Here is a 17,025-nt window from a genome sequence, read left to right on the forward strand (position 1 = left end):
AGACCCAGAAGCAGGGGACTCGGGAGCACAGGGAGGAGAGTGCCGGAGACCTCCGCACGGCGTTGCTCTACTCCTAACACTGATCTGATATTTAATCCATGTTTTAATGTGTAACATTCAGCTTCTGATATGTCTTCTATGTTCTACTGTATAACTTACCTTCTGATATGTTCTATTATGTAACTTTCACCTTTTTATGTTCTATTGTATAAATTTCAGTGTTCTACTTTGTAGCTTTCACCTTCTGATGTGTGTTCTGTGCTCTATTGCGAAGAGAATAGGATTCTATGTGATTTCCAGATTGTTCTTAATAATTGCAGTCTTGTTTTCTTTACAATTTACACAGTGTCCCAACTTTTTTGGAATTGGGGTTGTACATCACTCCTATGTTTGTTCTCACCTGTAGTACAGTTTAAGTGTGGTATATATTCCAGGGACCCCCTGGAATATATACCATAGAATCATGGAATATATACTAGAATCTATATTCTAGTTTTTAGAACTTTTTCTGGATGTGTGGACGCCTCTCCTATGAATTCATGTCCATGCATACATATTCTTCATTGTAATTTATTTTTAACTAAGCTAAAGGACTTGCTTGATCTGAAGCCAACATATGTTCTGTACGTGATTTGTGGAAGAAGAGGCGGAAATCACAATCATATGGGTAAAAGTGAATGTTTAAGGCTATGTGGAACCTTCTATGGCAGAATGAAGTGACCTTAGTGCATTGCAAATATGTACAGTCCTATGAAAAAGTTTGGGCACCCCTATCTTAATCATTTTTAGTTCTAAATATTTTGGTGTTTGCAACAGCCATTTCAGTTTGATATATCTAATAACTGATGGACACAGTAATATTTCAGGATTGAAATGAGGTTTATTGTACTAACAGAAAATGCGCAATATGCATTAAACCAAAATTTGACCGGTGCAAAAGTATGGGCACCTCAACAGAAAAGTGACATTAATATTTAGTACATCCTCCTTTTGCAAAGATAACAGCCTCTAGTCGCTTCCTGTAGCTTTTAATCAGTTCCTGGATCCTGGATGAAGGTATTTTGGACCATTTCTTTCTACAAAACAATTCAAGTTCAGTTAAGTTTGATGGTCGCCGAACATGGACAGCCCGCTCTCAAATGATCTGAAAACAAAGATTGTTCAACATAGTTGTTCAGGGGAAGGATACAAAACGTTGTCTCAGAGATTTAACCTGTCAGTTTCCACTGTGAGGAACATAGTAAGGAAATGGAAGACCACAGGGACAGTTCTTGTTAAGCCCAGAAGTGGCAGGCCAAGAAAAATATCAGAAAGGCAGAGAAGAAGAATGGCGAGAACAGTCAAGGACAATCCACAGACCACCTCCAAAGAGCTGCAGCATCATCTTGCTGCAGATGGTGTCACTGTGCATCAGTCAGCAATACAGCGCACTTTGCACAAATAGAAGCTGTATGGGAGAGTGATGAGAAAGAAGCCGTTTCTGCACGTACGCCACAAATAGAGTTGCCTGAGGTATGAAAAAGCACATTTGGACAAGGCAGCTTCATTTTGGAAACAAAAATTGAGTTGTTTGGTTATAAAAAAAGGCGTTATGCATGGCGTCCAAAAAGAAACAGCATTCCAAGAAAAACACATACTACCCACTGTAAAATTTGGTGGAGGTTCCATCATGCTTTGGGGCTGTGTGGCCAATGCCGGCATCGGGAATCTTGTTAAAGTTGAGAGTCACATGGATTCCACTCAGTATCAGCAGATTCTTGAGAATAATGTTCAAGAATCAGTGACGAAGTTGAAGTTACGCCGGGGATGGATATTTCAGCAAGACAATGATCCAAAACACCGCTCCAAATCCTCAGGCATTCATGCAGAGGAACAATTACAATGTTCTGGAATGGCCATCCCAGTCCCCAGACCTGAATATCATTGAACATCTGTGGGATGATTTGAAGCGGGCTGTCCATGCTCGGCGACCATCTAACTTAACTGAACTTGAATTGTTTGTCCAAAATACCTTTATCCAGGATCCAGGAACTGATTAAAAGCTACAGGAAGCGACTAGAGGCTGTTATCTTTGCAAAAGGAGGATCTACTAAATATTAATGTCACTTTTCTGTTGAGGTGCCCATACTTTTGCACCGGTCAAATTTTGGTTTAATGCATATTGCACATTTTCTGTTAGTACAATAAACCTCATTTCAATCCTGAAATATTACTGTGTCCATCAGTTATTAGATATATCAAACTGAAATGGCTGTTGCAAACACCAAAATATTTAGAACTAAAAATGATTAAGATTAATAGGGGTGCCCAAACTTTTTCATAGGACTGTATATATAGGGATAATTACATAACGGATTGTAAAGGAAATAACAGGTTATTGACACTTTCCTGCAGTAGATCACATAGGGAAATGAGCTCGGAGAAGCTGCTGTTTTTTCCAGCTATAATGAGGTCATTCCACTGGACATCAGTGCCATGAACGTGACATTATTGAGATTCAGTGGGGGACTGTAAATACCATTTGACCACATTACAACTTTTAGAAATCCATACCACCAGATGACAATTATAAAACGCCCTAAAAAGTATTATTATTTTAAGTTACTGGCCCAAAGCATGAGGCTACACCACTGGACTATTGTCAACATTTCCTGTTAGATTTTACTCCAGTGTCATTTTTTTTTTTTTTTAAATGTAGATTGTGTGCCCCACATAGAGCTCACAATGTACATTTTTTCCCTATCAGTATGGCTTTGGAATATGGGATGGAAATCCATGCAAACACGGGGAGAACATACAAACTCCTTGTAGATGGTTTTCTGCCCTTGGCGGGATTTGAGCACCAGGACTCCAGCGCTGCAAGGCTGCAGTGCTAACCACTGAGCCACCGTGTGGCCCCCTCCAGTGTCATTTTGTTATTGCTCACCATTCACATAAACGTCCTCACCAGCGCCGCACCTCCCATGAGACGACCTGAAGCGACCGCTTCAGGCGGCGCTATGCCAGGGCCCCGGGAAAGGGCAGCATTTTTGCTGACCTAAGCCAGTCCAGGACAAGCTTTTAACATCATGCTGACCTTCTCAGAGGCCTTTGTTTGCAATGATGTCGGGATGTCAGATTTGCATATTCTTCCCATGTTCCTTTGCAGTGGAGCGCTCATGGCTTAAAAGACTCCACACACCTATATGGTGGTCTCTCCTTATGGACTGACGATATCCCCTCAACCCTGTCTAAGCCTCTCACTTCTGCCAGATTAGTCCTCTCTACGCCAAGCTGATGAGATGCAAATACATCGAAACGGCTGTCCTTGGCTGAGAAGACTGTATCTGGTACAATCCCGACATCATTGCAAACAAAGGCCTCTGAGAAGGTCAGTATGATGTTAAAGGGAGCGCCCTCTATTGGATGTCTTGACTGAGACTCTGTCTTCCTAATTACATCATGGAAGTCAGACTTGCACATTCTCAGTCAGCGCCCTCTATTGGTGTGCATACTTGAGGCACTGGCTTCCTAATTACATCATGGAAGTCAGATTTGAATATTCTTCTCATATTTCTATATGATATAGTTTGTTATGCCTAAATTAGCATACAGCCATTATTTCTCTATAAAAGCTAAGTAATATGTAATAAACTTTGGAACATTCTGATTACGATACTTGAGTGTTGGTCTGTCTGTTCTCCGAGCGCTCGTGATTACGTCATCAATTTGGACTACAACAACATATCCAGGGGTGATTGCCCCCTAACACACAGAAGCTGGTGTAGTATGGTGTCTTGCAACTCTCTCTTGCACATTTGATCACATTTTCCTTTACACACCCCTGTCTCTACCCATCTATTTCAAAGTGCTAAGCCAAAGGAAAGTTGGTCTCACAACAATGCATTGAAATAACATGAAAGGGAATTAGTAATACAGGACATTTAACTAATAAATATGAGGAGAACAGCACATTTTGATTGAGCATTCTGCACTGCTATGGATTAGAACTATATCATCTATCTAGTAAGGAATCCAGATTCTCTTCTGGATCCGTTGATGGCTGGTTTTGTGTATGGAGACCTCATGGTCAGAGCTTCTATCCTTACTTTGCTGGTGTGATTATATAAGGAGCCATCACATATGACGGCCAGTTACCTCAAGTGATGATACAAGGGACACTAACAGCTCAGTAATATGTACAGGACATCCTGGCAGAGCTTGCAACTGGGATTTTCAGCAGGATAATGCTCACTGACACACACCATGGGTTTCCCAGGCAGTGGCGGATCCAGGGTTTGCGGGGCCCTGGGCAATTGACTTTGGCGGGGCCCTACTTACTGGGGGTCTCGCACTTCTAACCTGTACTTCCCAACTGTTGAAGACTAGAAAGAGGGAACAAAACGTGCGGCGCGCTCAGCGCGCCGCAGCAAATTAGGCCCCGCCCACTTTTATGTTGACTCCACCCATTCTCATTCAATTTTCATGTGATTCCACACAGTATAATCCTCCTACAGTCACCCGTAAATTATATCTCCCCCCCCATTTTCATATACACCCTTCATCTACCCCTAGTTTCATGTCCCCCCCCTCTATCTCTGTCCCCAGTTTCATGCCATTCTCCCCCTTTATCTGCCCACAGTTTCATTTCCCCCGTCTCTGCCCCAGTGTCATGCCGTTCTCCCCCCTTCATCTGCCCCAGTGTCATGCTGTTCTCCCCCCCTTCATCTGCCCCAGTGTCATGCTGTTCTCCCCCCTCCATCTGCCCCAGTGTCATGCCGTTCTCCCCCTCCATCTACCCCAGTGTCATGCCGTTCTCCCCCCTCCATCTGCCCCAGTGTCATGCCATTCTCCCCCCTCAATCTGCCCCAGTGTCATGCTGTTCTCTCCCCCTCTATCTGCCCCAGTGTCATGCCATTCTCCCCCCTCCATCTGCCCCAGTGTCATGCTGTTCTTCCCCCCTTCATCTGCCCCAGTGCCATGCCATTCTCCCCCCTCCATCTGCCCTAGTGTCATGCTGTTCTTCCCCCCTTCATCTGCCCCAGTGTCATGCCGTTCTCCCCCTCCATCTGCCCCAGTGCCATGCCGTTCTCCCTCCTCCATCTGCCCCAGTGCCATGCCGTTCTCCCTCCTCCATCTGCCCCAGTGTCATGCCGTTCTCACTCACACACACTCACACACACACTCACACACACACTCACCATTCCTCGTTCCCTCGCAGCTCTCTCCCTCATACACATATTGTAGCCGCGATGTGATGACGTCATCACATCGCGGCTACAAATGCCGGAGGCCCGGAGCTCAGCGTTAAAGCCGGAGCTGAGCTGTGACAGCTCCGGCTTTAAACGCCTATGCATTCAGCTCATCGGCGTCCTACCGCCGATGAGCTGAAATACATAGGCGTTTAAAGCAGGAGCTGTCAGCTCCTGCTTTAACGCTGAGCTCAGTTGGAGTCGGGACTTGCCGACCGGGACCATTTTGTTAGGTCCCGGCCGCGCCACGGGGCCCCGCTAAGAGCGGGGCCCCGGGCGGTTGCCCGGCTCGCCCGGCCCTGGATCCGCCCCTGTTCCCAGGAATCCTTTTGCCAGATTGTAAGACTTTCTTGGCCTTCCTTGGTCTTCAGATTTATGACCAACCAAGCATTTATCTATGAGAGTGCAGGATCTACAGGCCCAGCTTCAAGATCTGTAGGAAAATGTGCCACAGGATTACCATATGGTACCTGTATGCCTCCATGCCCAACCGTATCTCACTATGTATCCAGGCTAGGGGCAGCCCAACAGGGTACTAGAGCCTCCACTCAATTGTACAACTTTCAATTACATATATCATCATTACATTCACACTGAGAAAGATTCATTGCATTCCAAAAACTTCTTGTTGCGTTTTTTAGTTTTTTTATCAATTGGTATAGATAGATATAAAAAAGCTGCATGTACTAATAAGTGTAGCTGTGATCATCCTTGAAGTATTAACCTATATTTAGAATCAAAGTGAGAAGTTTAATTTAGATGTGAATTAAGACGTTCCAGCAATCTCTGTCTGGGAATGTGGCAGCGCTAATGTCAATCCTGGGGTCATGCTGACTTGTTAAGAAAACCCAAATGTTAGTTACCGAATCCACGGCAAACATCGAGATAAGTTCATCAAAGTTTAGTTAGGTGAAAGAAAAGACAAGTGTGCATAGTGGTGAATCCAGCTCAGATCAATTATACGCCGTCCAATGCTGAATTATTTATAACCCTCAATGTCAATTGTTATTAGATGTGGCATCATAGTATCCGCCATTACTACATGTTGTAGTAGGGTATCCCTGTGGTAGGAAGTGTGTGCGTCTTCTAAAAGTTGGAGAAAATGGGGCGGCTTCCTCAGTTGGGTTCAGTGTTTATAAAGCACATCCCATCCAACAACAGGACACATCACCAGGGAAATAAGTAAACTGCCAAATCATCAGATATTATCCTCTTTAAGGAGTTGTCTACCTTAATCCGGCAGATTCTTAGTGATCGGTTTGGTTCTAACTAGAGATGAGCGAACGGCGTTCTCGATCGAATATCAGGCTGTTCGAGGTATTCGATTCCAATCGAATACCACGCGGCAAACACACTAAAAATTTGTATCCCCTCCCACCTTCCCTGACGCTTTTTTTTACACCAATAACTGTGCAGACGAGGTGGGATAGGAAGTAGGAAAACGTAGGAATCGAAAAAAATTCGGAAAAAGTAATTGGCTGGCTAAATCAGGTGACCTCCACTTTATACAAATAGTGGATTTCAGATTCGGTTCATATGACATTGTGAACTAGACAAGGATAGATATACTGGCAGGGTTAGCTAGGAATTAGCTTTATTTAGGTAGGAATCTTACTCAAACAGCTCTTTGGGGCTCTATATACCTTCCTTGCCAGCCCGAGATACATGCAAGAGTATGCCCAATGCATTGCTATGGGAAAAAGTCAGCTCCCGCATACCGCAAGCTGCCAGCAATCCCGACTGGCATATGGTGCGCTGCCACGATGTGTTTGCATTGAACTTACTCTCGCATTTAGCTCGGGCTGGCAAGGTCTCATCACTCTCAAACTTCACCTGCAAGCACATCTTGTGGCAGCCCATTATATTCTAGTAGGGATCTCTGGCAGCTTGCGTTTTTGCGGGAGCTGATTTTTTTCTCATAGGAATGCATTGACTGGCGTTGATTGGCGGAATGCCATACAGTGTACAGCATTCGGCCAATCAATGCTGGTTCTGCTGGAGGAGGCGGAATCTAAGATTGGTCGACAGCAGTCTCCATTGTGGTCCGATCTCAGATGTAGCAGAGTTCAGCACACAGCCAGCTCTGCTACATCTCAGATGTAGCAGAGTTCAGCACACAGCCAGCTCTGCTACATCTCAGATGTAGCAGAGTTCAATGCACAGTCAGCTCTGCTACTTCTCACAGGTAGCAGAGTTCAGCGTACAGCCAGCTCTGCTACATCTGAGATGTAGCAGAGTTCAGCGCACAGCCATCTCTGCTACAAGCCATATGTAGCAGAGTTCAGCGCACAGCTAGCTCTGCTACGTCCAACATGTAGCAGAGTTCAGCGCACAGCCAGCTCTGCTACATCTCAGATGTAGCAGAGTTCAGCGCACAGCTCTGCTACATCTCAGATGTAGCAGAGCTGGCTGTGCATTGAGCTCTGCTATACCTGAGATGTAGCAGAACTGTGCGCTGAACTCTGCTACATCTGAGATCGGACCATAATGGAGACTGCTGTGGACCGATCTTAGACTCCGCCTCCTCCGGCTGAACCAGCGTTGATTGGCTGAATGCTGTATACTGTATGGCATTCGGCCAATCAACACTGGTCAAATGCATTCCTATGGCAAAAAGTCAGCTCCCACATTATTAGTGGCGTAATACAGTGACTTGGGGATGGTAGATGCCCTCAGATATGCTTCCCCTGCTGTCCCAGACAACAGTCAGCATTTCCTGAGGTGTGAGTGGACTTGGTGACCCTCCTGAGTCGAATAGTGGTTTCCCCTGAAACAAAGCTTTTTTCCCCATAGACTATAATGGGATTTGATACTTGTTCGAATAGTCGAATATTGAGGGGCTATTCTAAACGAATATTGAATATTTCACTGTTCGCTCATCTCTAGTTCTAACCCCTGGGTGATGTCTTTGGAACTAGCCCCCAACCCTTGGGTTGCTCCATCCTCTCCTCTCCAGTGATATAGGGGAGTGGGACATAAAATGGGCCTGCTTTGATCTCCTCACAGTTCCACCCAATTTTCTTAGCGACTAGCAGGTTAGTAAATGGTTAGTAAATTGCTGTGCACTAAAAATGCAATACTTTTTTGTCCGTAAACTGGCATGACTATTTTACTAAATTCCCCCAATGAGACTTAATTAGCATAAAATAATTTTTTCTTATTTTCTGTCCAAGCCCTTGTGTCGTCTACAGAAGATAAAGACTTTAATTCTTTATACTGATATCATTATATTTTATTATTTTCTTTCTTTGTTCTGCAGAACATATGGATGTCGACTCCATAAAACTCATAAGTTACTTTAACAGAATAAAAATGAAATACGCCATATTTGTAGTAACCATTTTATACCATACAAGAAGGTTAACTAAGCCATATTGATGCGGCCGCATCAAAAATGTGAATGACTTGCATTAAATTATTCATTGGATGAATGCACATGTTATATACAAATCGTAAAGCAATATCCTAATTTACATACATGGAACGTTCTTAAAAAATAAGGTGTATTTTATATTTACAACAGATAAAGAATATATTCAACATATTTCATATGGCGTGGCGTGATATAAACATGTATATACTTCTTTTACATATACATACAAGAAACACAAAACATGGAAAAAAGGATTTTTATATAGGGGAGGGGGCTGAAAATTTTTCCCTAATTTAAGTTGCCAACTTGTGTATCCCAGCAAGAGGCTTGTCCTGTAATACGTCTCTGTCCTGTATGTGGTCAGCTCTAGACTATTAGAGAAGCAATGTAATGTAGCACAAAGGAGACACATGAAAGATTAAGAGTTCGGCCATATATAAGACATTTGTACTCTGTACACACTTGTTCCGCCATATTCTCTCCCGTAGTAACACAGGTTCTTGATCTTTGGGAAGATTTTACATAAGTATTCACATGAAAAGCCAACTATAAATGAAGAAAGGCATACAGAGGTACTATATGGCCCAATGTAGAGTATGCCTATGGATGACATATCATAGATTGGTACACATGGCCATATCCATTATCCCTAAAGGTGTGTTCACATACTACAGCATTGATGCAGATCCTCGTCATAATTTGTGGTCCTTATATATGGCATGGACGCACGGCCGCAAAAAATGCAGGCAGGTGTATGGTGTCATAAAAATTAATGGGTCTGAAAAACTATGATCGTGTGCAGGAGGCCTACATGTGTGAATTTTAGGGCATGCTACATAAATTGCTACATAGTTATGTATAACAATGAGTGAAATCCGTTAAAAATTGGTATGTTATACTATATCTTGATACATAAAAATTTTTAATGGGTTCCAGAACCCTAAATGCAGTCATACTCAGACTAAGGTTACCCTAACAATCTCACATGCATTTCATGAAAAAGGAGTGGGCAAGTCACCACCAGAGGAGTACAGCCATGGTTTAGGCCCTCTCCCCATTCAGAACAATGCATGTTGTACTGAAACGAGGTTGCATGTGTATCGGAAGGAAAGGCTATTGGCCAAACAACTGTCACAGACACAACACAGTTCTACAACATTGAACCTAGATCATTACAGAATCGTATGATGATCGAAGTTTAGTTCAGTAGAACTGCTGAAGTCCGTATCTTGTGTCCTACTACTACTTCTCAGCAATTTTTTGGAAAGTTTATTTTTGTATGGTCAATCTTCTCCTTAAATCCTTCGTCATCGTTCTTAAGAAGTGTCTAAAGAACTGTAAAGCGGTTACAGATGTTGTCCTTTTCAGATGGGGATCATAACATTTAACACGCTCCCTACTCTGCCGGAGCAATTCTCTTGTCATTCTTTCATAATGAAGTTTCCAGCGAACCAATAAAGAAGATGTTAAAACTCTGAACAGGCTTTGAGATTTCTCACGGGCCAGATATGTAAGGAAATGACTATGATGGGGCAGTGACCTCAAACAGTGCACTCCATGAGCTGCGGACACACGACATATCCATTTTGCATTCCATGTACACTGTATGGGCTCATGAGCAATATCAGTGTGTATAGTCGCCCAGAAGTCGCTGTCTCCTACAAGTGTTACATGTGAATACCGTATAGAAATATATTACTTAATATAATTATTTGGGAAACATTAAGCCCAAGCTCTATGATAACTTCTGTGCAGCTGCAAAATACAACCTTCACAAAATTTTTGTAGACAATGGCACCTTCCATGGTTTTCTACATGGCATGCTTGGTGCATGACAAAGTCTCATGCCCACAAGCCCAGATTTGTCAGTTTGGATATATAGATGCAATGCTGTCTATAGTAGCAGCCTGGCTGCGTGATTCAAAGCTTTCTCTATATTCAGACCTTTCTCTGTAACAATAATCTGGTTGTGTAGTCTGGACCACCCCCTATAACATTGTCTGGACTGCCCCCTATAACATCAATCTGGCTGTTCAGTCTGGACCACCCACTATAACAATAATCTGGTTGTGTAGTATGGACCGCCCCCTATAACACCAATCTGGCTGTTCAGTCTGGACCGCCCCCTATAACACCAATCTAGCTGTTCAGTCTGGACCACCCCCTATAACAATAATCTGGTTGTGTAGTCTGGACCACCCCTATAACAATAATCTGGTTGTGTAGTCTGGACTGCCACCTATAACAATAATCTGGTTATGTAGTCTGGACCACCCCCTATAACAATCTGGTTGTGTAGTCTGGACTGCCACCTATAACATGGTCTGGACCACCCCCTATAACACCAATCTGGCTGTTCAGTCTGCCCCCTATAACAATGTTCTCTGTGTGTAGTCCTGAGCTTCCCTTATAGCAGTAGTCTAACTCTCACCTAAGCAGCCATCTGAGTTTGTAGTTTGCATAGAGCCAAACTTGCCAATTTAGCGGTTACCCATGAATAGTCCAAGTGGAGGGGTTATGCCAGAATACATAATGGTGGAGTATTGGACTTGGACTATTTATGGCTAATCCCTAAATTCACATAAAGTCAACCAGGTTTGGACCTCTTAAACCAGCAGCCTGTCCTTGTTATACCTCTATGGTTTAGGACTCCAAACCTGGTGACAGATTCCTTTTAACTACTTGGGTCACATATCCAGTCAATACCAGTACTGCAAAAAAATTATACCATTATACTATTCGTCATGCTAGAGAGAGTGGATGTGGATGGTCATGACTGGTATGATCAGAGTTATTCATCTCTTCCAATATCCATTGTCAGGATTTATACAGACGAACAACTGAAGAACTGCATGTACATTATGGCTAAAAGGCCCCACGTTACAGAAAAGCGTTTTTTTTTATGTTGTAGATTTTGCTGCGTTTTTTTTGTTGTAGATTTTGCTGTGTTTTTGTTTTTTTTACCCAAACCTTGTAGTGGCTACAAAAAGGAATGGGAGATATAATGGAATTGCTTATACATCTCCCTTCAGTCAATCTGCTTTGACTCAAAAAACTACAGCAAAATCTGCAATAAAAAAAAACAGCTTTTCCGCAACGTAGAGGTAGAACCCTAAAACTACTTAATCTACTCCCTATATGTAGACCACAATAAACTGGAGAAACACGCACAGCTGTTACATGTACTAGATATATGAAGACGTCAACCATAAAGGAAACATTTTAATCTATCGGAGATCTGGAAAAGCAACAAAATACTTCTACAGGCATATAAACTGTGGGAAAATCCAGCTGGCACCAGGCGGCTGGCACGCTGGACTTTATTCCTTCAGGACTTGGCTGCTCTCACTTGTTCACACCCATATACTGAGTGAAAATGCGCAGGTGAAAAGAGGCATTTCCGCCTATTACATTTTTTTTTTCTCAAACAAAAAAACAGCAAAAAACTGTCAGACTAATAATCTGTCAACTAAAAATGCTGGTTTGTTGTCAGTGTTAAAGGGGAAGTATGCCATATTGCTAGGAGGGGGGTTAATGTTTGAAGTAAGGGTGCCTATATTTAAGAAGCCTCTTTCGTGAGGCATATACCGAAGGACATGTACTAAAAGAGCTATTTTGGCTTGAAAATTCAAGATGTACGTGTAGTTATATATGGGCACCATGTTATAGAGCAGGAGGAGCTGAGCAGATTAATATATAGTTTTGTGGTGGGTGCTCCTGCTCCCTCCTGGACTTCTTTCTGTGTTTAGGAGTCCAGTGTGTGGTCTTACACCCCATAGGAAGGGCTAGACTCGAGTAACTCACTAGGCCCAAAGAGGACCCGAGACACCAAGAGAGGTGAAGGACGTTGTATATAGGTGTTTTTTATTTTACTGCACCTCCCTTGGACTCTGCTTATTAAAAGTATAATAAAAGCAATTTGTTTTTGTCTTGTGGATAAACCTCAAAAATATTCGCAAATCTCTGCAACCAATCTGCTCAGCTCCTCCTGCTCTATAATATACTTCCTACAGATTAGACACCATGTCCAATGTGAAACGTTCTCTTGTATAACACATGCCAACATCTGTAGGCTGCAAAAAAATGTTATGGGTGAGGTCATGCTCACTCAAGCTTCCACACACCATCTTTTGGGGCCCAGGCATGTCCCCTTTTTGTGATGTATAAACTCTGAGCCGATCATGTCCCGAGAAAAGGACATGGCCAGTGAAAAAAGTGCCAAAATCACATTTAAAATGACTGCCAGGACACTTGGCCACTTTTCCCCACCTCCTCGGAGCCTCCCAGATGATCTTAGAGAGTTATCAAGTATTTTTTTAATAAAAATATTGCAAAGCCTGCTTAGAATATTTCCACACAGAGGAATTTGCAGCTGATTTGGAGTCATATTTCAACTCAAATTCAACTCCAAATTGTGCCTGAAATCAGACTTCATACATTTCAATGCAGGGTAGACTATGGTTTTTCCTATAGCTTCAGCCTGAAAACTCCCATTGAGTTGAGAATGGCAGATGGAAAAATACCTCCTGTCCGGCAAGTAACTTACAAATTCCATAGCAAATTTGGTAAAAAAGAAAAATTTTGCTTTGAATGCCTGAAACAGATTTGTTCAGCTTTGTGGCAATTCTGCTGAGTGAACCTATTCTCATAGTCTCATTCATTCTTCAAGAATAATAGGACTACATAAAAAAGGGAAATCTCAGACCACCGCTACTGGAAGAGGGTCCTTAATAGTATGTTTTTATATAAAATTACCCCCCCTTTGAATACACATAACATTATAATATATGATCTTTCAGTAAAATGTAGATGTCTGAAGTTTTGGAATATTCACACTACAAAGACGACAAGACAAAAATATTAGATGTAAGCGCGGGGTGTCAGTACTTTCTTTGGTGGTCCATGCAATAAAATTTTGCTCCCAACTGTTTTGTGTTAAGTTTGTTCAGTCTCCTTCATTGGGGTTAAACTGAAAAATACAGGATGTCAAAAGGCCGAAAAAGAAATTGGCTTTCTTTTATGTGGTGAGCCATTCATCTCGGGTCCATTCACACTTTTACAATTTTGTTCAGCTTCGTAACAATGGATTAGTCACATACCACATTTCTGGGCCATTACACTTGTCTTGGCCAGAGTAATTTTGCCTCCTAACAGCCAGAGGATAATGCTTTAGTTGCTCCCCAAGCAACGTGTTATAACTGATGTGTAAAAGTGCTTTCTTTGTGGAAGGACTGACCTACGTCCTTACAAGCCATCAATTCAATCAGTCAACAAAATTCACTTTGTATGTCAACTGGTGTCCATTGTCCCAGGCGTATAGTACTTTTTCTTTGGGGTTATAGTCAATCTGCGTAGTGAAGGCATATTCGTTAATGAAAGGCAACTTTGGATCTGCGTCAGTATCTGTGTGAGTGTCGTAGGCGTACGAGATCTGTCCTTCTTTTTGATTGTAGACATCCACCGCATACAGGATGCCGCAGATTATAAAACAATTTCCATAGGAGTTACGTTTCAGACCAGTTTTCCACGTAGTCTCCTTCTTTACAGATAAGTCATTAGGATCAAGTTTGCTGATAACTATGACTTCTTGTTGAGAGTAGTCGTAGTCAACAGATGGGTAGATGACCCAGAGACCACTTTCATCTACGGCAAAATCAATATCGGAGTGGCCTCTCCATTTCCATGGGGTGGTATCTTCGTAAACCACATCATGCAGAAGAGTCCAGGCTGCTACGAAGCGCTGCTTCAAGTCATACTTAATGATGTTCTTCGTAAAAGCTCTGTTGTAATAGAAGGCTCCTTGAAATACAACATGTCCAGTCCCAATCCAGTTGTAGGGAACCTTATACAGATTGCTCCAGCGACCTGAAAACCAATCAGATTATGAAAGATAGCCTCAAAACTGTAGTAGTGACAGCAATGATGAAGTTACTATAAGTCAACATGGTATTATGAAATACATCAAAATGCTATGAATTCCATCAAAAGTGTATTATAGAGCAAGAGTTGCTGAGAAGATTGATATATAAGTTTGTGTAAAAAAAAAAAAAGATTCACTATCACTTCTGAAATCTTTATTATTGAAATATGTATACCGTATATACTCGAGTATAATCCAAGTTTTTCAGGACAGTTTTCGTGCTAAATACTGTGCTTATACTAGAGTCAAGCAAAAAAAAAAAATAAATATATATATATATATATATATATATATATATATATATATATAATTTTTTTATTTATTTATTTTTTTTGGGGGGGGGGTCTATGACCAGCCGCAATAGTAATGTATAGAATCTCCATAAAATAGTGGGAAAAAAAAGAAGCTTTAAAATAAAATAAAAAATAAAAGAAATTAAAGTTCTAAATCGCTCCTTTCCCTAGAATACATATAAAAATAGAAAATTACTGTGAAACACATACACATTAGATATCCCTGTGTCTGAAAGTGCTCGGTCTACTGAATATAAGGTATCTGCAGTGCTCCTGTTCCATCGGGAAGGGGTTAATAGTAGAGATGAGCGAACACTGTTCGGATCAGCCGATCCGAACAGCACGCACCCATAGAAATTAATGGAAGCACCTGTGATGCTGACTTTGCCGGCGGCTGGCCAGCGTCACAGGTGCTTCCATTCATTTCTATGGGTGTGTGCTGTTCGGATCGGCTGATCCGAACAGTGTTTGCTCATCTCTAGTTAATAGGAGCACTGCAGATACCCTATATTCAGCCAGGCTGAATTTCAAGTGGGGTGGGGGGGAATAGTCCTCAAGCTCAGGACAGGCAACCAAAACACCCCCTCCTGTCCCCCTGCACACAGCATCTACTGCACCCAAAAACGTTGGCCATTTTATTTTTGGAAATTTTCTAGTAGCTGCTGCATCAACCCCCCACCCCCACCCCCCGGCTTATACTTGAGTCATTAAGTTTTCCCAGTTTTTTGTGGTAAAATCAGGGGCCTCGGCTTATATTCGGGTCGGCTTATACTCGAGTATATACGGTACTTTTTATGTCTAGGAGTCCCGTGGGTGGTCAACTATTTGTAACCTTCCACGTATGAGAATGCACATAAAGATAGCTGTCAATCACTGTTTAGCACCACCCCCTGGACTCCTAAACATAGAAATAGCAGGGATGTCAATCAATAAACCACATATTATACTGAATAATTTTCACACAAAATTATAAAGCAATCTGCTCAGCTACTCCTACTCTATAACATAAGACCCAAGGAAATCTGGCGTAAATTATGTTGTACATTTACCCTGAGACGCACAACCAAGTGGAGGATATGCCTCGCTTATGAAAAGGCCTATGCCTTGTCCAATATAAAGTGTACCCTCTGCTTGGTCCGGGGCCATGAAGACTGGTGTGAGTAATGTCAGTCTTCATAAATCTGCCATAAATAGGGTACCTGTTATAAAATGACTGAATTCATACCTTGTTTGAAATTGTCAAGATTTCTGAATTCTACAAGATTATTTCCATAGTAATAATTTGTGACATAGATTCTATCATCCTTTGCCGCAGGATCTTTCATCCAGGCTCCTTCATTGCGGCCATAACTGTGATGTTTCTTGGGTGCCTCTATCGATGCGATGGTGCCTTCACACTCTCCTTCTCTGACTGCAAGAGAATTCATCTTACATTACTAAGAGAACACATTCATGGCATCTGCATCACTGGCTTAGAGCAAAATAACACAATTTTAGATAAAATGGCTGGTTAATGTAACTATAGGCCATCAATATTTGAATGGTGGGGTCTGACTATGAGCAACCTCATAGATCAAATGAATGGAGGGGCGGCAACCCTTCAGTAATAAAAGCACTACATATTCATGTGAAGAGGGAGTAATTTCAGTAAATAACCACCACCCCTACTTGTGTGCCGATAACAATATTAAAACAGGAAAACCCTGCATTAGTGACCACCTACAGAGCATAAAGGGAATTAATATCTGATACATGGAGCTCCCCCATGAAGACGGGAATAAATAGCCCCTTAGTAGAGATGAGCGAACACCGTTCGATCGAATTAGTATTCGATCAAATATCAGGCTGTTCGAGGTAGTAAGAGAGAGCAAAGAGAGAGTAAGAGAGAGCAAACGCAGGACAATGTTCGTCCGGTGTTGCTGCCACTGCCTCTCCCACTGTTGCCAGTGCTGGCGCTGCAGTCCAGACCAGCAGCCAGGACACCTCCACATCTGCCTCCGTCACTTTGGAGACTTCTCCCTCATCCTCCCATTTTCCTGCCTCAACTCCTTCTCCTGAACCATCATGTGCCTCTTCCCTGCAACCCACCATCTCAGAGATGTTTGAGCGCAGGCAAAAATACAGCGCTACCCACCCACATGCACAAGCCTTAAACGCACACATCTCCAAACTCCTGCCCCAGGAGATGTTGCTGTTTCGACTTGTGGA

At 42.4% G+C, this 17,025-nt stretch overlaps 1 protein-coding gene across 1 annotated transcript in view; it reads right to left on the reverse strand.

Annotated features, from left to right (window-relative positions):
• Positions 1 to 8,520: 8,520 nt before the first annotated feature.
• Positions 8,521 to 17,025, reverse strand: part of OLFML2A (olfactomedin like 2A) — a 78,033-nt gene continuing 69,528 nt past the window's right edge. Inside the window, exons 7-8 of the mRNA XM_075259370.1 lie at positions 16,043 to 16,228; positions 8,521 to 14,469 (exon numbers count right to left, since the gene is read on the reverse strand). Of these exons, the coding sequence (XP_075115471.1) occupies positions 13,868 to 14,469; positions 16,043 to 16,228 (788 nt within the window). The 3' untranslated portion in view covers positions 8,521 to 13,867. The remainder of the gene's footprint in view (positions 14,470 to 16,042; positions 16,229 to 17,025) is intronic.

Source organism: Leptodactylus fuscus, chromosome 11 (assembly GCF_031893055.1).
Source record: "Leptodactylus fuscus isolate aLepFus1 chromosome 11, aLepFus1.hap2, whole genome shotgun sequence".
Lineage (NCBI taxonomy): Eukaryota > Metazoa > Chordata > Amphibia > Anura > Leptodactylidae > Leptodactylus > Leptodactylus fuscus.